The 23,751-nt window shown below is 39.4% G+C and overlaps 2 protein-coding genes across 5 annotated transcripts in view; one reads left to right on the top strand and one right to left on the bottom strand.

The window, feature by feature from the left end:
* Window positions 1–23,751, top strand: part of MTUS1 (microtubule associated scaffold protein 1) — a 213,705-nt gene that overhangs the window by 1,106 nt on the left and 188,848 nt on the right. The gene's annotated exons all lie outside the window — the stretch shown is intronic.
* LOC128838514 (uncharacterized) overlaps window positions 1–23,751 on the bottom strand; it is a 50,698-nt gene that overhangs the window by 9,369 nt on the left and 17,578 nt on the right. The window contains exon 2 of the mRNA XM_054030767.1: window positions 1,416–1,457. Within this exon, the coding sequence (XP_053886742.1) occupies window positions 1,416–1,457 (42 nt within the window). The remainder of the gene's footprint in view (window positions 1–1,415; window positions 1,458–23,751) is intronic.

Genomic DNA, 23,751 nt, shown 5'->3' with positions numbered 1-23,751 from the left:
CATTTCCCATTCCTGCGCTTAAGGGCTTGGTCAGGTGACTATTTTTGTGGCAGCCACTGCGGATAGCAATAGCTAGACGTCCTCTCTCGCCCTGGGTCATGCGACAGACTTTTCTCTTGCACTCCTAGCTGCAGACTCCTGCTTTTAGTCCTTGCCATTTTAAACAGTGTCTGTGGTCTTGGTATACTACATCCTGCCTATGTGTGTGGGGAGGGGGAAGATGGACAGAATGACCTCCTGAGCCCCTTTCCAGCCCTATATTTCTATTGTTCTATATTACTGTGAGAGGTAAATGTATGGGGATATCGGTTTGACTGTAGTTCCCAAGGCAACCTACTTTTGATGCAGATTATATTGCATAAAGCAACACAGAGTGGTTATGCTTGTGATTCATGCATATAAAGGTATATTTTAAAAAAAAGTTACCCATTTTTGACAGGTGTTAACATTTAAGGGACCTTCAAACTGAGTTGTTCTAGTTGAACTGGATAAAACAACTTTAATGGGACACTGTCATCTTGAAATCTAGCCAGTTTCAAAATGAGTTTAAAGCAATCTAGGTATTACTCCTGCTTACGAATCCCTTTGCTGATTTTTATGGTCTTAAATCCACATTTTTTTCTATTTTTGAAATATTTTTTTTGTGGGAAGAGTACCCCAGACAAAAATTTTATATAATGAGATATGAAACTGTATATATACAAAGTGCTGTCACATTAACATGTGGGGGAATACATTTTTCTCAATTTACACAAATCTTGGGTGTTAATTGTAAAAGGAAACAAAATACTCAGACAGATGATTTTCTTCATTGTTGTTGTTTTCCCATTGATGTCCTTTGTTTTAGTTTTGAGTAGCTTTGTGCTGACAGAATAAGGGATTTAGCAGCGATGAACCAGAAATCATCTGCTCCTCGCTCCAGGGATTTACTTCCATTTTGTGTCCCTATCCTATCCTATCTCCTAGAACTGGAAGGGACCTTGAAAGGTCATCGAGTCCAGCCCCCTGCCTTCATTAGCAGGACGAAGTACTGATTTTGCCCCAGATCCCTAAGTGGCCCCCTCAAGGATTGAAATCACAACCCTGGGTTTAGCAGGCCAATGCTCAAACCACTGAGCTATCCTTCCCCCCCCCCCCCCCCATAGTACTGTATAAATGACCTTAGCTTTGATCTTGGAGGACTCCTCTACTTTCTCACTGTAATGAGTCTAGCAGTTCAAGCCTTTCTTTCTACTTGGAGACTTTAAAAGTTGCGGCTTCCATGTGACTGAGTGAATACCACCAAAATCTTAGTTGAAGACCTCAAGTTGAACTTCAGCTATGCTTTCTGAAAGCAAGTCAAGGGCTTTGTCTACTAACTTTTGTCTACTACCTATTCCCCATATAATTAAAAATAAGATATTGAGAATACATACCTCTCTTGTATGTTTTTGTGACCCGCCACATAAAACTAACACCTTCCAAACAAATAGGAAGAATGTTACTGTCTTTTAAAACCAGTACCCTCTGTACAGAGCAGATTGGTGCATTTCCCATCCCACAGCACCTCCCTTCTCTCCTCCCCCTCCCCCCCCCAGTCTGGTAGAGTTTGGTAGTAAAGTCCTCTTTAGAGGATTAAAATCAGTGTTGACATTTGTTTGGAGCATGTAGTTAAAATAGTACACTATGAGTGTCTCCAGTTAAAGTGGAAGTTCAAAAAATGTTAAAACAATGGTGACATTTTTAACTACTAGTAATTGCTAGCACCCACCTTGATCAATTTAGTGTAGTAATAAAAGCTATAACATTCTTGCCATATTTTTTGAAAATATTTTGAATGTTTACACCTCCTTTGTTTCTATTTATACAACACAAAGTTGGCAAAGAGAAGAGCGCTAAAGTTTGAAAAGGGCATTGAGCTCAAATTTGACACCATTGTTCTAAGGCCAAGCAGGGATTGTGGGTTTAAAAAAAAAAAAAAATCATCAAGTTCACTATCAAATTGAAGAAGCAAAAGTGCTCTGTAAATATTTGTTAAAAAAAGCGGCTTTAATTTAGTAAGTATTCATGATAAAGTGTGCTATTGGGACAAAGATGATGAAATCCCCTCATAGCTTGCTTCACAACACAGGCTCATAACGTACCACTAGATTAAATATTTCTAGGGTTCACTCATAAAGGTTTTTCAAGAAGATCGGGTTACGCTATCACAAGCATGTAATATGCAGTGGGTATACAATGACAAGATTCAAGTTTTACCTGCCTTAAGCAACAATGGTACTTTCCTCTCCGATGTGTCAAGGGTTTGGCTATGCTAGTCTGACATCTATTTTGTTTTAGGATACTAATACTATTGAAGGAAGAAAATGTACTTAGTTTAACAACTGTGCTTGGTGAACACTTAGGCTATATTATATAGCATGATGTTGTTGGTGAGCTGAGTTATTGATATACAGTAGTTGCTTCCAACTTTCTTATGGGAAAAACTTGTCATGGTGTTAATAGACTAGCATTTATGTGAGCAGGAAGGCTTTGAGATTGCTGACTAAATCCTCAAGAATTTAAAATCAGTTAATGACACACATGGATGCAGTTAATGAGTCTGGATTACAAATATGAGCTGACTTTTACTGCCTTTCCTTGATTGTGAAATATAGTATGTCCTAAATGTACTTTTCCTGTATTGCAAGTGATGAATTGTAGTGGCTGACTGACCACAGATTCTGTTGAGATCTAATAAGATGTTTAACTCCAACTGTGTTCTCTTAAAGTAAAAAGCTGAAGATTAATCTTAGTCTTGCTTTACAGTCTTCGTTGTACCAAACATATAGGAAGAACAAACAAAATGTGAGGGATGTGGTTTAATTAGGTCACAACTTCATTTATTTGTCTGGGAACTATCTGCCAATAACTTGTCCATTCAGATCCTCATTACTTCCTTGCTCATTACTACCTCTTTGCTCTTGTCATCAAGGCACCCATTGTGGGCCCGCTTGCCCTACCCAGACTTCTGTTACGTCAGTGTGGCATGAAGACTCGTCTGTGGCAGAAACAGTCTCTTATAAACTGACCTAATCATGCGTGTACCTAGCTCTGATTTGCCATGCCCTTCTGAATTGATTCTCGAATGTGTTAGGGTCAGCATTCAGCCAGCCTCAGACCTGGGGCTAACAAGAGGACCCCACATGCAGCTGTGGCCAAAGACATTGTCACTTCACTGATGGCTGCCCTCTGACCAGATCTGAGAGCTCTGCACTTGGCTAATGGGACTGCTGCAAATTGGCTTGGCAAGCTGTATGCTATAAGAAGAACCACCTCTTCAAGGAGTGCTGCTGGTGCTGGGATTCCACCACCCTCCTGTGTCTGAGGGTTAAGAGGCTTGGGAAGGGGATTGTCTTCTTGCTAAACCAGATGTTATGAGCCTGAGCTCAACCCCATTCCCTAGCTTCATTAGGGGATGAATTACCTAAATCTGCTTCTGAGACTGGTTTACCAGGGAACCAGACCCACTATGGAATGAGTTCCTGCACTTGACACCTGCCACCAGGAGGTGCCAGCTATTAACTTGGCTGCCACCACCAACTGTCACCCAGGTTCCCAAATAGTTAATTGCATCCCTAACATTGGCCAAAAAATCTGCTCCCCCGTTGAACAGGTCTATCTCTTCTTTCCTGAGTGACTCAGATATAAAATATATATTTTTTTCATGGGTAACTACCAATCATCCCCATTTATGTACAAATTAAGTTGCTTCCTGATTTGCACATTTTTTGGCCTTGTCAATTTGTGGAGGCCTGGCAGCTCTCCACCCTGCTCTGGTGCAGCTTTTCAGAGTTTACAGTTGCCACTTGGGAGAAGGCCCTGATGATTGTCATAAAATTCTAAATGGTCTTCACCCAGGTGTACTAGAATCCTGTCCAATGGCTACTGTCTGGATGTCTGAGTGAGAGAGGCATCAGCTAGTCCCAGAGCAGCTCCTTCTTTCATGCCAACTCAAAATCGCCTTGCCTGTGAACTTGCAGGTGAACTAGCAGCCCACCAGTGGACCCAGTGCAGAAATCATGTCTGCAGATCCATGCATCAGTTCATGTGACCCACTCCTTTGCTCCTGAAAATTGAATAGATATTAAAATTAGCAATTCATGCTGTTTAACTCTGATTACCCACTGGAGGCATCACATACATTCTATACTCCATTTGAATGCCAATGCCCAATTGTGTGCATCCCTCATGCTCCTATTTTCTGTTGGACAGGGACAGTGGCAGCACCAAATCTGAACAAAGGGGACCTAAATTCATTAGCAGGGAACTGTCACGTTATTAAACTGCCTTGATTGCCACAAAATGGTACTCTTTTGAGGTAACTCCCATTGCCCTGAAGAAAGGCAGGCCCATTCTTAGCTGATCTCAATGCTATATAAATCCTTAATCCCCTGACTAGCAAATCCCTGCCTCACCATCCTGAGAGTCCCTAAACTCCAAAGGCCTACCTGAAGTATCCCTTGCTGCCCCAGGCATTAGTTCACTGGCTCTAAATGCTCCAAAAAATGCCATCAGGAATGTGGCCTTGAACAAGGCTGCCTCTTGGCTGCACTGGCATATCTAGTGGAGAACTTGCACCAGATATCTAAGAATCTGAATAATGAGTTGTTGGGGATTTTCTCTTGGCCTTCTATCTCAAGACCACTCCTCTAACATCCTAACTAAACCTGCTGCAAGGATAGAGTAACCTTTTATCCTGCTACAAATGATGCCTGGTAAGTGACCAGATATGGTTGGCAGCAGACCATGGTGTATCAGTAATGCCATATGCCGAAGTACCTGATTTTTAGGAATAGGGCAAATTGTAGGAAGGTCCATTCTTATCTGATTTTGATTAAATTCCCTCCCTAATCCCCCCCTCATAAGCCCTAGATGTTTGTGGTTCTACTGATCTTTGGCTAATCCCGTAGCAGAAGAACTGTTTAAGCTTGAAAGCTTGTCTCTCTTGCCAACAGAAGTTGGTCCAATAAAAGATATTACCTCACCTGCCTTCTCTCTCATCTAATAGCAGTCATACTCCAAGTTTCCAAAGGGCCAGTGGTATCTGTTTTGTGTTTCTGCATCTGTCCTGTCCACTTGAAATTGAGACACAATGTCGGCTATACCATTATTAATCCCAGACCCAAGTTTGCCAGTAAACCAGAAGTTATTAATTGAATGCTGTAGGACAAGTGCCTTTGCAAACATCATCACACTGAGTGATCTAGAGGACTGTTGATCAGTAACATGTATCACTCCTGGGCTGTCACTCCAGAAACACTTCGGTTTGTAAACTCCTTTTCCCAAATAGTCACTGCAACTAAAATGGGAAAGAATTCCAGGAATTTATTATCCCCTTTTTGCATTATTCAGTCAGCAGGCCATTTCTGAGCACACCACCTGCCTTGGTTTAAAAAAAAATTACACTGATGCATCAGAGCCAATTTTTAGGTCTGCCTCTAGCATATCATCCATTCTTCTCTCTGAAAGGAAACTCCATTAAAGTGATTTAGGAACTGTTCCCAGGGCAGGAGGGATAGCTCAGTGGTTTGAGCATTGGCCTGCTAAACCCTAAGGTTCAGTCCTTGAGGGGGCCACTTAAGGATCTGGGGCAAAATCAGTACTTGGTCCTGCTAGTGAAGGCAGGGGGCTGGACTCAATGACCTTTCAGGGTCCCTTCCAGTTCTGAGATAGGTGTATCTCCAATTATTATTATTTATTATCCATAAATCTTCCAATTCTTTACTCACTCTTATAAAAAATAATTGGGTCTCAGTACCCTAGCAGTAGCAGCTGACAGCCAAGCACAAAGTGCTCATCCTGGGGCCATGACTTTGTATGCAAAATTAGGATGACCAATAATAGTCTGCAGTTCATGTAGTGCAACCTTATTGACTGTCCTGGCCCTCTTGATTAATCCTAAAAGCTCTGCCAACTTATTTCTGGAGTGTCCAGAGATCCCAACTTGGCTATTTAACACAATTCTTAAGTAAGTGACCTTAAAGTCTGTCTTTAGTTCTGCTAGTGATGCTCCCAACCTACCTGCCACAGTCTGGAATGAGGCCAGCAGATACCCAATGGAACATGAGTGTGCATGGCAGGACATAGATACTCTCCCTCTGGCCCAGTGTCTTACCTGAGCCCCTCTGATCAATGCCTAGCTCAAGTGATGTCATTTCCCAACCCAAAAGAGGAGGAACACTTAAAAGAACTATGACCCCCTCCTTGACCAGACAAAGCCTGCCAGCTTTTGGAGTTGGAGGGGGTTCACATTATGAACATGAGACTTAAATTTAGGCTTATTAGGTATAAAATTATGTTCTCATTTTAAAGTGTATTTCACAACTCTTTACAAGTTACTTGTTAAGGTTGCTTTAAAACTCTTGGTTTTTGTTGAAAATGAAATGGAGCAGATAAGCCTGCAGATACAATTCAGTGCAGTGCTTTCACCAGTTACACACTATCCAGCACATGAAGAGTCTACAGTTCGTAAATACCCAGTGAACAAAGGTTGAGCTCAAACTAAAAATGGTATACAAAATAGTGGCTGCTGGGCATCTTTGTTAAATAACAGAATATTACTCTTCATTTTTTGACAGCTCAGATGATTAAGTATATGATGGTACCTTATAAAGAAATGTTCTTTCCATACAAATAAATGGCTCACATTATTCTCGGATGCACAGCTTTACTTTTTTTCCTTCATTCCACTTAGATTACAGGTCAAAAGAACAAATCTGCCTCCTCACTTTTGAGGTACCGATTTCAGCCGTAAGCATAGACCTGTAGTATTTCCAACCCAAAGTGTTATGTTAAGTCAGGGCCCCCAAATTCATGAGTGAAGAAAAAAATCCTAGGCTTTTAATTGCCTTCTGAACTTTAGGATACATGGTTTCAAGCTTTTCTCTGCAACCATGAGGGCTAGAAACATTTTTATAAAAGCAGAGATTCTCATGTAGTCACATGACTACAAGGGTAGGGGACTTCAGAAACACAAAGTACTGAGAGACTCATGATAAAAATAACCAGCGTTGGCAAACTAGATCTGTCTAGTTGAATGCACAGTAGCTGTTTGATCTAAGCATTATGAAAATACTTACTGTAAAAGTTGGAACTGAAGACAATGGAATCTAATCTAGCCATCCAGTAAATAATGGATAACAGCAACTGTAGAACTGAAAGCATAGCACGTTCCTCTTTTGGGTGGGTGATGAGGATGCAAGTTTCATAGTGTGAGCAGACTCCAAATGCCATGTGATTAAGCAGAAGGTCTCATAAGTCCCTAATGTTCACTTCCTTCTATAATATATCATGGTTAAGGCCCTACTTGAATTGTGGGATGATTGTCAAATAATTATGGCTGAGTTGTGGAGAAGACATGGAAAATCCCAGAAAAGTAGTAATGGACCTTTATTAATTGTGGTAATTTGGAAAAGCCAGAGAAAACCTATTTGTTTAAGAAAAATTTGCTGGAACAATATAAACACTGAAGTATTATGTTGTGTGCCGATAGTTTATGGTTACCAGACATTTTGCTGCAACTCTATTACACTCATTAATGCCCAGGGCTCACAGTGGAAGCCCCATCATACCCAGACAGCAGGAGCCCGAGCCACTATCTACTCGGATAAATGGGGTTGTACTGTACCAAAGGGGGGGGGATGTGTGTTGCAAACCTCAAAATGTATGCAAAATTGTGGGCTGGGCAAAGTAAGCTAGCTAAAATCAAAATTGCTGTGGAAGCCTAGTATTGAGGGATCCGCAATTTCTGCAGTATCACAAATTAAGTAGGGCCTTAATCATGGTCATTATGGTAACTGTAAGGCCAAGAACTCTGCAAGTTCAACTTAACTCTACAGGCTTAAAAAATCACTTGAAAAGTTACTGGAATTGCCAGGTTTCTGGCACAAAGGAACTCTTTTGATCTACCAACAAATACAGCTAACTGTTCACTGGAGGTGCAATGATCTAGTCTTAAAGTATCTTGGAAAAGGTCAAGCTTTAAGTTCATATTCAAGTTTTAAGTAGTAGAAGAACCTACAGAACATTGCACAAAGCAATACTGTATATGGAACACTATAAATGGAGTTACCTCAACGTGTGGTGAAAGGTGAAGCATCTCAAAATTACCTTAACTAAAAGAGTATAATGCAAAAAGTCAGCGGTAATTAAACAAAACTGTCTAGGGAAGTTGTTTGCCATATGTCTCACAACAGAGAAATTCATCTAGTTCTTCTGAAATTCTGGTACCAAAGTAACTTGACTGGTCACAATTTTTCTGTATCAAACTTAATATGGAGCACCAATTAAGATTTCCTTAATGTAATTACATCTTTATTGGGCAAAATTACATATCAAGGGCACATTAGAACAGCTACACTGCAACTGTAGAAGTAGCTTTGCAGCTCAGTTGTCATGTTAGTTTGAAATCATCTATAGTAAACTGTTATGGCAATTGTTCAACCCCTTTAAATCTATAAGATTCAAAACGTCATAAATCTAATGCCTGACACACAGAACAGGAAAACTGTTTTTACCACTTCCTAGCCTTAAGATCTTTGTTTTGATGCAAACAAAAAGGTAAATTAAACAGCAAGAAAGTTGCCAGTTTAAGACCTTTGGTAGAATTTCTAATAGCTAAGTTTGCTAGATGCTGAAAGTCAACGCTAGCTAAATAAACTGCTGTACTCAAGAGTCTTCAGAACTTTGTAAGATTTGATGCAAAGCTCTCAAAGCTTATTTGAAATAACTTCTTCACTGTTCATGAACATATATCAGGAAAATATGAGGTTGTCATAGGAATAAGTACCAGGGATAGCCTGGTGTTTCACTTTGAGTATATCTTCTGTTGAAAGTTAATGCTTAGGGCACAAGTGTTTTCAGAGATAGTGGAGGAGATAACTTACTGAATCAGTTATTAAATAATCTAAATGGCTGTAAGTCTAGGATCATCATCTTAATTCTCCACTCAAAATTTCTTCTCATGGAAATGAGTGTCCAGCTGACAGGAATCAATCCATTTTTAGTGTAACTGGGTGGTTCTAGCAAAATTTGTCTTTCAAAAAAATCTGAGCCAAAAGAGTGGGAATGATACTACAACATCTCTTTTGAACAGCCCTTAGTTTACTTGAACTGGTGGAATGAAAAAAATTTTTGAACATGTCCATGAAACTGGATTCATGGTTCAGTTGAGTTGTAGGTGTTCAATTTAGTTTTTCCACTTCAGACACTTTCTGATCACTTATGTGGAGGCACTGTTTGGGTAAATGTATACTTTTGTACCTAAACACAATTTCCCCTCCCCCCACCCCCCAACAAACTTTTTTTACTACTTAACTTTAAAAACCAAAACAAAATCTAATCAGGTAACAGCATCAGTGACCAATAGCACTAATTATGATTGTAGCAGTCAGTTTGTCCATCTTTCTATGGCTTTTCTAGTTCCAAAAAGTTGCCCGAAGATGTAAAATAGCTTAAATACTGGTATACTTTCTATTGCTAAAAGAACCTTCTCTTCTCCCTACAGTACAACCCCCGCCCCCCAATATTAGCCATTGCTTTGGCACATTTTTTCACTGTTTTATTCTTCTTGCTCTGGGATGAGTAGTTATTTTAATTTCTCCTTTAGCTAGAGAGAGAATAGTTGATGTTTGGTGACCATCTTTATTTCAGCTATGGTTGCTGTTGACCCAGTGCACTTAAGGAAACGCAAGCTCAGTCCGTGTAGTATTGACTGCTTTCCTCACACCATTAAGGGATTTGACTGTATTGATACTCCAGTGGCTCAGTTCTTGCCATTCTAGTGTAATTTAATATTTCTAGTTCTCTGTGAGTTCATTGACTTATTGATACTTGATGTTTTTTTAAACATTAACTCATTTTCAAGTTACTGCAATCTTGTGACTATGGTGCCAACGGCCATCAACAAATTGTAAAGATTGGTTTTTGCACGGTCACTTCATACAGACTCAAATAGCTTATTCTAAAACAATGGTTCGCAAACTTTTGTATTGGGGCTTACTGTGTGAAAGGGGAAAGTGTCCCCCCACCCCCATTATAAATTAAAACCACATTTTTTATATTTAACACTATTATAAATGCTGGAGGTGAAGCAGGGTTTAGGGGTGGAAGCTGACAGCTCATGACTCCCCCACATAATAACCTTGTAACCCCCTGAGGAGTCATGACAACCAGTTTGAGAACCCCTGTTCTAAAAGAACACTAGCTGTATAATGTCCCCTTAGACTTAGAAGTATGTCAACATGTACAGCTGTAGTCTAGTATGGCTCGATAAATGGTTTTACAAGGAAAGAAAATCATGTGGACTTTATAAACCATACAATAGCATTATAAAGGTTGTAACATAAAGCAACCCAAGTCAAAAAAACTCTAAGGTATTACTATCTGAACTATATAATTATGAATGGGTGAGCCCATTAAAGGATTCCCATATAATTAGCGAAGCCTACATTATAGGTGCTGTTACATTATCATTCATTTTTTGTTCTGTATTTACAGTGGTGTAGTGGCTACAGTTGAAACCATTACATTTCAGATGGGATGGGGTGAAATGCTTTGAGGCCCTCTGGATGTCTCTCTTGAGAGTAGTAGCTGAGACTGCCAACCACAGAACAACCTGACTCAGCCTGGCTAATTATTTTTTACTTAGGATTCTTCTCTCTTCCCCTTCCTCTCCTCCCCGCCTCCAAGAGCCAGATCCCCCTGCCATGCTTGATCCAACCTTAATAGTGATTTCACCAACAAGGAAGGTGGGATGAGGCCTTTCAGATGCAACTTTTGTGCTAACAAAGAAGCTGTAAAAAGAAGCAAGCAGGAGACTACTTGAAGGGAAGTCAGGAAGCTGTTGGGAGGGTGTATGAAATAACTGTGGTGTTCAGTGATCCCCTTACAAGATCTATATTGAACTTTTTGGATTTGCCAGGTGCTTTCAGTACCACTGACTGGCACATATATGTTGTCTAGTTGAAGAAGGTAATCTTTTGAATGGCTCTGCTCTTTTGTGAGGTTGCAAGGAATAGCTTTTAGTGTTTGCTCTCATACTGAGAACACCTCATGGAGAAGTACTGCAAGCTTTCATCTTGTCTCCTCCTCTTTTTGTATGTGAGGGTATTGGGATGGCCAGTGACTGGACATGGGCTGGTAATATCTTTGGTATGCTGACACCTGCTCTGTCCATATGTTACCTGAATTGGCTGGAGCAGCGTAATCAATTAGCCAATGTTTGAATAAGTGTGGGGAGCTGACAGGAAGCTATCAAGGTTGAAGAGTCACACACAGATTGGGGGAAGCAACCTGAAGATTTCCAAAGACATCCACACCCCTGACTGAGGGGAGTACATTTGTTTATCTAAACTGAGGGTGTATATTCTGGTACAGCTATGGCCAACAGGAATTTTTCAATATGTACGGGCAAGTACAGCCTCTGCTCCAGGTGTGGGCCTTGTTAGTTATTCATACCTCTGTCTCAAGAGTCAACTGTAATGTGTTCTGCATGGGGGCTATGCCTTGAGGTCACAAGGAAGTTGAAGATTTGGAATGAAAATGCCAGCTGTTTCATGTACAGAGTGCGTGATACCAGTCTCCAGTTTGCATTAACTATCAGTTTTTGGGTGGAATTAACTTTTGGTTTTAAGGCTGATTTAGCTGAATTGCCAGCTCTTCTAGCTGTGTGACTTTTTAGCAGTTGCAATCAACAGGGATACTTGAGTTTACAGTCACATAGCTTTAGAAGGAAGGAAGGTGATGGCAGGGCACTTTTTATGAACTTGCTCCTTCTGCTCTTGGTCTGCCAATCCATGTCTTAATCTCTGGGTACTCTGTAAAACATCTCTTTTTGTGGGGAAGGAGCTACTTGAATGATTGTGGGGAGGACCAGTATGGGATTATGAACAAGTGGTATTGTATAGGAGTTTGCACATATTCTGGATTGTAATTTATGATCTCATATATACACTTTAGGACAAAAACATCTAGAGCTTAAATAATGGATAGGTTCTTGATTCTAAGGGGGTTAATTTCAACAGAATTTATCATCCAGTCAGTGTGCAGGGCTGCTGTACAGTTATTGACCCATAACTAATTACTTTCTTCTCAGTTATGCATTTCCCTGTACTCAGATGTTCAGGTTTGCATAATGACAGTACAGTCTGTAAATTAATAACCCATTATATAAATCTCTGCAGTCTGACTGCTGTCCTCAGGATGTCTGATATGCCCCCAACTAACATAGCTGCTTCCCTTTCTGACCTTCCCATCATCTTAGTATGGAAGACATTAAATCAAACTTCCTTAAAAAAGTTGCTCTTAATTGGAGGGGGGATGCTAAACTTCCCAAGGGAAAAAGGAGGAGTGGGAAAAGTGACTTTAAGAGTAGAACTAGGTGGGTGTCTGGTTGGTGAGGCAGACAGAAATTGAAGTGGACCTTCATAGGCATACGTATTGATAATTATAAGGAAAATAGTCATTTGGAATGCTGGGATGAGGAGACTGCACACTCAATCCTAGTTAATGGACCTCTTTGTAGCAACTGTACTGGCAGGCTTTGGAGTTTTATTCATCCAGATTAATTTTTACTGCATGTACAGAAGGGAGCATTCTTTAGTTACCATTTAAATATAAAATTGGACGTGACTCAGACTAGTAGAAGGGTGTATTTTCTTAAAATAATTACAATATACAGTTATAAAGCTGGTGTGTATTTTGGCATCTAAGCTTCTGTAAACTTCTGTTATTTTACCAAAATATTATAGTAGTTTTGATATTTCCATGTTTGGTGGAAATTAAATTGTAAATGTTAAATCTGAACTAATCACAATGGTCAAAAGTTAAATCATCTATTTCTTCTACAATAGAAAATAGTTGGGTGACCAACTATGAACAGCCCAAACATCAAACTAGCTTCAATCTCCATTATCAGTAGCTTTTTTTCAATAATCTTTTATGAAGCCATGTCTTATAAGCAAAGCAAAGATAGCTTATGGCAAATTTATGAATTGTGAATATTTGTTTAGGAGCTGGTTCTTTAAGGGAAGATGTGGAGAAAATGGTGCAGTTAATTCCTTTTTGGAGACAACTGTGTCAGCAGACACAATACGTTGCTTGTATTCCAGGGCTATGAATCTTTATCATAAATTTAAGACAAGTTTCTTTAAGGGTCTTGAAGTATTGTGCTATTTGTGAGATTTCCATTGATGTCACTTTGGGGAGAGTTAAATGAATAAATTGAAGAGAGGTTACTTTTCTTTTTAAAACTGTCCAGGCAAATGTATAATGTCAGTGATAGATAATGTTAACAGGGATTTCCGTGCAACTTAAGAATAATAATATATACACCAATTTTTTCCTTGTCATATAGTTTGACCTTCAACAGCCCTGAACTTACTATCACCAGGATTTATATTAAACTGATTTGTACAGTTCCTGCTCATTTTAAAGTATCTTAGCATTTGGGTCACTTGCAGTCCAAGAAATCTTTGTTTTCAGAATACATGACTTGCAATGTTAAGCACTGTGGTCAGTTAAGAAAAACATCCTTATTCAGGGACTGACAATATAATAGTGGAGAAACTGCTGACTGAAGACACTGGAGCAGAACTAAAACAAGGTGTAGCTATGTGGGAAGGGCAAAGCTGCTCTAACCACTGGGGCAGGACTCGGGGGGGGGGGGGGGGGGGGAATGTGTATCTAATATTTGGATTGGCAGTGTAGAATATAAAAACAGACATACTTTTTATTACTGGTCTACACTTTCATTATAAGACTATGGGCTTCACACAATAGGATTGAACAGTTAACATGGGCGGAGTGGGCCTTAACTCTGTAGACCTCTTTTCCTTTTGAAATATGCATGTGGGTTTGGGTTTCCTTGGTGTTCTGTCTGAAGTAATGTTTAGAATTAATCCATCATGTCTTAATACATGAGCCATAAGTGATCTTTGCTTTTACAATTTTATAATACTAAATTTCTCAATTATAGCAGAGTTAACTGAACTTTTCTGTGACCTGTATGTACTACTTGATATTTCATGAGCATATGTCTTTTAGTGGAAGTGAGCAGGGCCAGCTCCAGCATTTCTGCTGCCCCAAGCAAAAAAAAAAAAAAAAAAAAAAAGCCGCAATCGCGACCACCAGCGGCAATTGGGGGTGGGGAGGGAAGCCGTGATCGGCAGCGGCAGGTCCTTTGGTCCTAGAGGGAGTGAGGGACCTGCCGCCCCGGAATTGCCGCAGGTGCCGCCCCTCTCCCTTGGCTGCCCCAAGCACCTGCTTGTTAAGCTGGTGCCTGGAGCTGGCCCTGGAAGTGAGTCCTCTAAATGCTTCCCATAAAGAACTCCAACTAATTGAGGGTTGAATGTGTGTATATACTGGACTCAATTGGACTGGGTGATAGGTTATAACAAGGAATTAAGGAGAAAAAAAGTCTGATGGGACAAAAAAGAAGAGTTACAAATACTTGATCTTTGAGTGATTCCCCACAGACAGGTGACATGGCTTTTGTAATGAGGATAAAACTGTGTGGTGGAGATATTCTGATTAACATTTTAAAGCAAAGTGTTACATGTGCTGAGCATGGGTTTATGATAGAGTAAAAATCAAGGATTATCCATAAAGGCTGTATAATTAGAACGCATTAATTCCTTTTCTATATGTTCTAGTTTCAAGGTTACTCATGATCCTTATAATTTCAATAGATTCCATAGTTCATACCATGCTGTATGCCTCAATTCATTTTCCTAATAGAGCAGTTAAATGGAATATTACTTCAAGGCTTTGTGCAGTAGCATTCTTGCATAAACCTTAATGTATACTGACATGCATTAGGGGAATATGGATTTATACAAGTGTACCTTCTGTGTCTGTCCATGCAAACTTATGGATTGTAAATGCGTGCATTTTAATTCATATGCTCCCCAGCTACTTGACTGAGAACAAGTTAATTCACTGAACCGAGCTAAGATCTTTTGATTAGAAATACTAACAAAAAAGCTTGCCTCATCATCTGAGATTTGTCAAGTGGGCAGGCCCCAAACTGATACAGAACATTGTTTTTTAGTTTGAATGTTTTAAACACCCCCCCTCCCCGAACATAGTAACATCCTTTTTTTAAAATGGAATATTTTCAACTCTAGGTAGGTAGGGAAGCAAGCCTTCATACGTTACTAATGACTTAAGGTCTCCCAGTGAATAATAGTTCTGCCATTGACTGCAGTGGAATCAGAATCAGGCTTTTTTGTTCCATAAACTCTCATAGCATGTGTATCATTGATGAGAAGTCTGTTTGTTTCTGTGGAGGTCATTCCATAGTACTAGCCTAAGTTCTATTTAGGGCTTGTTCCAGATAGATTACTTTCAAAGTAAAGCTGCTACTACTAGGTACATTTCATTTATAAATAAGCAGAACAAGTGAATGCCAACTTCCTGTAGTGAAGCAGCATGTATCTTCATTCTTCAGAAAAAGAGGGCAGGAATAAAAAATCAGTTGCAATGTTACTTTTTAATGTGGTTTTACTTTGGCTGCAAGTGACCAAATGTAAAATTGGTTCTAACTTTGCCATATTAAAGTATAGCCAACTACTTTAATGAAATCTAAAGGCTAAATCCTCAGTTGCCATTTTAAAGCAACCCAGCCTGAATGGGTAATCATGTTAAAATCATGGGTTAAAAATGTTACAGGGGAAAAGTAACTTGCCCTGCACAACTTTTTCACTTTCAGTAGTTGAGAGTATGTGGGTTTCTTTTCATAAATGAAATATTAAGTCAGGAAATGAGCCAATTACATAGGCCTTGTCTGCTTTATTCATTATTAGGAAAATACTAAAAGTAGTGGTTCAGACTGCGCACAATTCTGTACATAGAACTTGTCAAACTAGTGACCAAAAGCTCTGAATACATGGTTATTGGATTAGGATTGCAGGAAGAAAGTACTTTGGTCTGGACTCCTGTTCAGATTTTTCAGTAAACTATTTCCCTTTCCTCTAAGGTTAGTAACTTAGTCTGAACATATTACACATCATCTCAGTGGACTTGTGCAGCAAGGTAACATAAAGGGGGCCACGTGTAAATCTGTAAATAAACATGCTATATTCTGCACGTGACAATGCAAATAAATGCTATAATTAGTGTGAGCATGGAGTATAGTAAGGGTTTCAGAAATTTAAAACAATCCTTTCCATGAACTTGAACTCTCCCAGGATTTGTGTGTTCCTGCCAATTAGACAGTGTCTGCTAGCTCCTGTCACTGGGAAAGGGATAGAAGCTTTAACAATGGGAGTGCACATCCAATCAGCCTTTTCATTATTACCTCAGATGGACCAGGCACTCCGCCTACTCATGTAAAGACCAGCACTGCATGCCTACCACAGCCTCTTAAAAGGGACTCAATTCTTTTTTTCCTCATCCTGCTTTGTGACTTGCAGTGTTTCCTGAGCACTTCTGTGGATATGGAAGTTAATCCTGAAACTGTGTGTGTGTGTGTGTGTGTGTGTGGGGGGGGGGGGGTGTTAAAAAAACAAACAAAAAAAAAACCTAAAATACAGTCAAGTAATGTCTAAATTCTGTAACTACAAATTTCTTCAATAATCATGTACTTAAACATTCCAGGATATGAACTCTTGTCAATTAACACTGATTAAACTGTATGGTGTCTGTATTTAATGATCAGCAACTAGATAAGCTTCTGGATTGCTGTTAAACAAAATTAATCTCTTGAACTCATGCCTAGTTCAGCCAAAGAATGGAAAAATATTGCAAATGGCCAGCACTGAATTAACACATCATTTACTGTATCACTTTATATGCCCTAGAAAATAGTGTCTAAGACACTCATATGAAAGTGTAAGCTGTGCCAAAAAATAACATCTTGTGAATACTAGTCTGACAGTTACTGTTGGTTTTTAAAGGAATATAAACATTTCTCTTTCTCCTCTGCTCCAACCAAAAATATAAAGATAGGGAAAATGTAGATTTTGCTCTGGTTTGGTTATTTCTGGGGCTTCTAATATAAATGAAGTCAGACTCTAAATCATAGTAGTAGCTTCTCTCAAAAAAAAGAATGACATTTCGTTCAGGGTAAAGTGGTGATGGGCACCGGGTCAAAAGCCTAAGACAAGTAAAAACTTAAAGATCACCCCAATTGAAGTGTACTTTGAAGAGACTAATGCAAACACTTCATTTCTATTTTACTAGAAATATTTTCCTATGAACAATTCTGTGCAATTATTTAGTCCCAGCATTAAATGATTTCTCTAAAGCAAGTTTAAAATATTTTAGAACGCTTTCAATCTACATATGCCTAAAGAAAACTGTACTGGTGAGGTTAATCTTTATCGTCACAAACAGACTAGAGAGATTCTATCCACAGGTAATGGTTATTCTAATGGCTTGAAGGTTCCATGCTGTATATGAGATGCTGATATATGGGCAATTTACATGTGGAGGTTTTTTGTTTGCTCCAGTGTCCTCAGTTGCAATAAAAACTCACTCAGTGTAGGTAAAGAGAAGAACCTACATTTTGTAGGTATGTGAACATAAGCAGAACATGGTCAATGCATGCTGTTACAGCTAGGTGTTCTGAGCTAGTCAGCTGTTAGTGCCCAATGATTTTTCAACAGATACTGTATTTTAAAACCATTCTCTTGTAATCTAAATGCTAAAAGCAATTGCAAAAAGCACAGAATCAAAGAAATTGTCCATTAGTGTTAGACTGCAGCTATTGGTGCTAATTGGAAAGAGGCATGTCCGTCCAATACCAAAATAAATCTGACCTATGTGAAAACTAGGAGGTCGGTGGGATTTTTTTTAAATTCCAGCTTCCATAGATCAAGTCTAGATGTTTTCTAGAGTAATTAAAATTGTTGAATCACTTAATGGCTGAGACTTCTACAGCAGTGTACTTCAAGTGACTTGACCCCAAGATATTCCAAAAACTACCCTTAGAATTTGGACTGGTAACGACTTGGAGACTGAGTGGAAAGGTCTGATATATTTGACACTAAAAGTCAAAATATCAAGTTGGTGGTGTTTTGTCTTCCTCTTACTTTAACCCTCAAACCCCTTGTCAACAAACATTGGGAACATTAGGTATCAGACTATTCCTGTAGCTGAGCTATTTTTAAAAATAGATATGTTCTTTAGTTGGCTTATGTTCAGGACCTATATTCAAACAAGGTGAAAGTGATCCCGTATAAGTTGGGCCTGTGTTTTCCAGTTGTAATGTTTGGGGGTGGGGTTAAAATCCATATCAAACTATTAAATTATACAGAGATATCAAGCCTGATGTTGGGTGCCTTACTGGCTAGCAGTAGGAGGATTACTCTGTGTGTCACAGGGCAACACCACCAAATGCCTCAATTGACAGGTTTCATTTATAAGACTTACATTTTAAAGGGATAGGATCAGGTTAAAAATTCTATTTAAGGAATTCTATTTTAATCTAAATATTAATTTACACTTTAATTTAATCTTGCTCACTTTTCGTTAATTCCTAATCTTAATTTGGATAATGAAAACATGCTATTCAATTGCACTTAATTTTTAGTCTTTTGGGTTCTCCTAAGTTTTACTGGGTACAGAAAACCCAGTACAGTGCTGCAATGTGTCGCTGGTTTCAAACACTTTGGGGGAATATCAAATAAAAGTAGCCCTAACCTTGTTCAAGGCTCTATTGTGCTAAGTGCTAGGCAAACAAGTAATGCAGAATCTGCCCAAGAGTACACAATTCAGTCTTTCCACATGATACAAAAGGTGGATGAAACACATAGGGGAGGAGATGATGTGATGGAAGGACATGATATCAGTAAGAAGACTACACTTTGCACAGAGGCGATGGTTTCAGTATTGACTCCTATACACTTGGTGGGTATTTCATGGATACAAAACCACATGATGCTTAATCATAGTGGGGTGTATACTAACAAAGGACCCTTCCAACTCACTACACCATGATATGGGGCAAGTGCTTGCGTTGAGAAATAGCTTCATGAATTCATCCGGAAGACTGTTGGAGAATCGATGTCCTGACCTACCAGATCCTTCCTGTGAGGATGCAGAAAAGTCAAATACTGCTGGGATCACCCACAGGTTCCAATACTGAAGTTAAGGAGTACCCCAAAAGCTGCAAGCCTGGGAAGAGTACACCTAATCATGGGGTGGTCAAACTATTGACTATGTTGAACATGCACTGGGTCAGTCTTGGAGGCAGCAATGGTACTTGCTAACATACTACAATGTGAATCTGTGGATATGAGGATAAACACACCGCTATCAACACATTGGACAAAATGAATAATCTTAGTCCCTGCTGCAGATGGACGTACCTTATTATTTAGCTTCCTTCTATCTCTCCTTGCCTTTTGGCCTCAGTGAAGGAGAATAATATGAAGACAGGCAGCAGATGATTCCTATCATTCATAGGTATTCTGGTTTGAATGCTGTCTAATGCAATGGTGAGAGAGACCTCCCTGATAGTGATGCAAAAGTGCCTGGTGTTCTTTGCACAGCCTGAAAGATCTGCAGCCTCTATAACTACTTGGGTTGTATGTCATATGTTCGGAAAGCGTCTGCCAAAGCATCAATTTCCCTTCCCCCACTTCCTTCATATGGTGACATATTGGAGTTTTAACACTCCATGTGTTGGACTGGCTTTGCTTAGCACACTGCTATCCAGGGTTTATTCCTGTTCCTTTCCGATCAAGCACAGAAAAGTGGAGGCCTGAGCTTTTGTAGCAGCAGACTGGCCTCTAAGGCTTCTCTTAAAACCTTTTTATTTATTTATTATATAAATATATATTAGTTACAATAAAAAAGTTAATGTACTATATTTGTAAACTACTTGTTCAGGGTCAGTTAATAGTCAAAGAACCTGGTTAAAGATTCTGGCTTGATGGCTAGAGAGTGATCAGCTTCTAAATACCTATCCTTTTCTTGGTGCTTCTCTTGTGTGTATACATAGTTAGTGTGAAAGCTTTTTCCAGTACAAGAAAAGTCTGTATCTTACTATAGCATGATTCTCTGAGGAGGGATCACATTTTTCTAATAATGTGCAATAGAGTCTAGTTGCTGACCCCTTGAGGCTTCTTGATGCCTAAAGGTTTATTAGCAGAGATGTCAGCATCAATACTATTTCTGGGTTGGACTAACTGAGGAGCTGAGATTGCATGCTTGAGGGAGGAAAGTAGGTGAATGTGACGTCTTTTTGTATTACAGAAGCTGTCTACTTTTGTCATCAGGAACGTAAGGATTTCCAGTTATTTATTACATACTAGGATTGAGACTAAATAAACTTCCAGAAGACACAGGTGAAACCTGGGGCTCGTGAGCTGAGCAGAATGATCCCTATTGGTAAACTGAAGGAATTTCTAAAGAGAGCTGTAAAGAGCTTTAGTAATACATATATTCTTACTTACCAATTTATACGTACATAATGTGTTTTTCTAGAGCTCTTTACAATATGGTTAAAGAATCTAATAGAGGTAAGCCTCAAAACGAGTTTTATGAAACCTCCTTTCTTAGTTCCTTTGTGAGGCAGAGACAGACTTGCTGCTTATAGTACTTAACTTTTTTAATACAATAAAACACTTAGTTTGACCTGAAACAAAATATTGGGTTTTTTAGACCTGTTTAAACAATTAAAGGAAAGTTTGAAATGAAAAATCATTTTGAATCAAAACACTTGGGAATTTTTAGTTTTTTCTTTTCCACTGAAGCAATTCACCAAAATGGTATCACAGGGTCTGTGTTTTTCGTCTGAAAAAAAGATGCAGTCAGAATTTCTCTCACTCCATTTAAAAAGCAGCAGTTCAGTAGTTCTCCCACATCTTAAAAAAGGGGAGCATATCACATTAACTTTTGCCATCACATCAGCCAGCTTCACAGGATACAATGCATCAGCCAACATATGGTAAATCAGTTCCAATTTCCTTAGTTGTTTTCCTAGTGTGGCATGTTTTTATTAACAAAAGCCACTAATACTTAGTTTTAACAGTTTGCTTCATATCATAATGTTTTCCAGGGTCTTAAATGCACTGTAGCATTAAGTGACAGTCATACATATAAGTTTGTAAGTTTCCTCTCTTGAGAGAACTACAATAATCAATATGGTGCCATCATATGTTCCTGAAATATTAACCTTGTGTTGCATTCAGGCACATAATTCAAGAAGTGGAAGTATATTCTCCTCCAACCACACAAGACAAACAGTAAGAGATGTACACCTCAGTTCATATTTATAGCACAATCAGCTTTAAGATCTACGTTTTTAAGCTTGGAAAACTGCTCATGACTTTCAGAACACATCATAATTCCTCCCACATGAAAGAGACAAAACCCTATAAGTTACTTGCCAGACTTATCGGAACACTGGGTTTTTAAAAGGAGAAGTTGTCATCAGATTCAGGTATTTGCCAAAAGCTCTGCTCAGTAGCACAGAAGCTGCTACTAAAGTAGGAAAAATTCAAATGCCAAACTGCATAGGAAGTCCTCTCACAAGTTTTCTGTTTCTAAAGATCAACTCAGCCATGCAGCAATAATAGGGCTCAGCTTAGTGACTTTTTCAAACTAAAGAATGTTCCTTGAACTCTTTGCCAACAGTGCATCATAGACTAGTTTGCCAACAATGCATCGTAGGGTAGATTTTTGCCAAGCATCTCATGACTTTAAGAAAAGATACTTGCACACAGACATTCATCTGTAGCATTTCAAGTTCCATAGCTTATTTACAGTAAAAAAGACAAGAGTTCAATATGACAAAGTGAGCAACTAGTTAGACTATCAGTGTCCAATAGGAGGATGGGAAGGACTTAGACTAAATTAGCTTTCCCTGTTGCCTAGTGATTGCTTGAGAACTTGATCAGCCAGAATGTAAGACAACAAGGAAACTCAATGATAATAGACTCACTCATAGAATGTCAGGGTTGGAAGGGACCTCAGGAAGTCATCTAGTCCAACCCCCTGCTCAAAGCAGGACCAATCCCCAGACAGATTTTTACCCCAGATCCCTAAGTGGCCCCCTCCAGGTTTGAACTCACAACCCTGGGTTTAGCAGGCCAATGCTCAAACCACTGAGCTATCCCTCCCCCCAAATTGGGGGATGGGGTAGAGAGAGAGAATGGGGGGGGATGAGGTGGGATTCTTTAGTTTGGATATTAGTTTCTCTAAAACTAAGATTTCACATTAAATCCTGGAAATCCCAAAGGAAGAAGCATTTAAATTTGGACAGATTTTCTAAATAGTTGAGGTAGTAAATTGCAAACTAGTATTTTTTACACCATTATAGGCTTGTGTGTGTCAGACAACGAAGCACATGGGAGTTGAGAAATTTATTTGAGTTAGCAACTTTACCCTTCGTTTTCTGAAAGCTGATAAATCTCTCTAGTGATCGTGTATTCTTTTTCCATTGTTGGCAATTGAAGGTCTTTACCACTCCATTATTTGATTTATCCATGTGGTAAACTATGGAACCAAGGGATAAATTGCAAAACAATATTGCTATCATTTAATACAGTTGTATTATAGTAGCACCCAACTGAGAGAGACATCCCCAGGGCTACGCACTGTATAAGTGAGTGAGCCCCTGCCCTCAGGAATTTGCAACTGATGGTGGGAAGGAAGCCAGGGTCAGGAAATAGTGTTGGGCTGTGGCCTCCCCACTTGCAGAGTCTCTGCCAGTATCCCCAGCAGAGGTGCATAACTGCTGGTCTGTGGCTGCTGCAGCAGTGGAGAAATGAGATTTCCTGTAGTCAGGGCCGGCTCCAGCATTTCTGCTGCCCCAAGCGCGCGCAAAAAAAAAAAAAAGCCGCGATCACAATCGCAACCACCAGCGGCGGCAATTGGGGGGGGGGGGGGGGCCGGGAGCTGCAATCGGCAGCAGCAACTGGGGGGGGGGGGGAAGCTGCGATCAGCAAAGTGCAACTGCAGGTAAAGCCTTCAGCTTTCCTCCACCTTAACTGGCTGTGTAACATTGCAGCTGAGAAGTGGGAATGCATTACTGGACTGCCAAATCCTCATGTGTCACATGAAATGCATATGTGGCAGTCCTGTCTTAATTTGAGAGGGGACTGATGACTCAGCCAGTAACTTGAAATCCACTTTCCTGCCCAATCCAAATAATCTGAGTTCATTATCCTCCTGGACATGTTGCAAGGTCAGTCTATCCAATCAGGATATTGGGGAGGCAGTGGACTGATATGTGGGAGTTGCTGGTGTGCTTGCTGCTGTTATAATTTATCAGGGGCACCGAGGCACCTTTTTGCATACTTCTGTTTAAAATCTGAAGTGACACTTAATGGATTCCTATGACAGCAAATTCAAGGGATACTATCAAGTCAAATGTACATTAACTTCCATTTTTAATGATTTAAAATCCAAGGCAAATTAATGAAAACATTTGTTTAAAAACAAACGATGGAAATTTTTCCTGAAATGTCAAACTTTAAAGATTGCAAGTTTCTGTTATTGTATGAGAACCTGAAAGTTAAAGTATCAATACTGAGCATTTATTGCCTTGAGCAAATACCAACTAAATAAATGTAAAAGGCTAGTCTACTTGTGTGATGATTACTGTTCTGCAAAAATCTGATGTAAATACGTAAGTGAAGCTTGCACTTTAGAAGTGTATATTGAATTTGTTTTTTAATCTTATTCTGGTATATTAATACATGCCTTCTGTCCTGCTGTGTGATGGTGTTGGTGTTCAAGCTATTACTTACTTCAGTTACCATAGGTGCTGTCACCTCTCTA

Source organism: Malaclemys terrapin, chromosome 5, assembly GCF_027887155.1.
Source record: "Malaclemys terrapin pileata isolate rMalTer1 chromosome 5, rMalTer1.hap1, whole genome shotgun sequence".
Classification (NCBI taxonomy): Eukaryota; Metazoa; Chordata; order Testudines; family Emydidae; genus Malaclemys; species Malaclemys terrapin.
The sequence above is the reverse complement of the archived record's forward strand: the minus strand, read 5'-3'. Positions and strand labels throughout refer to the sequence as shown.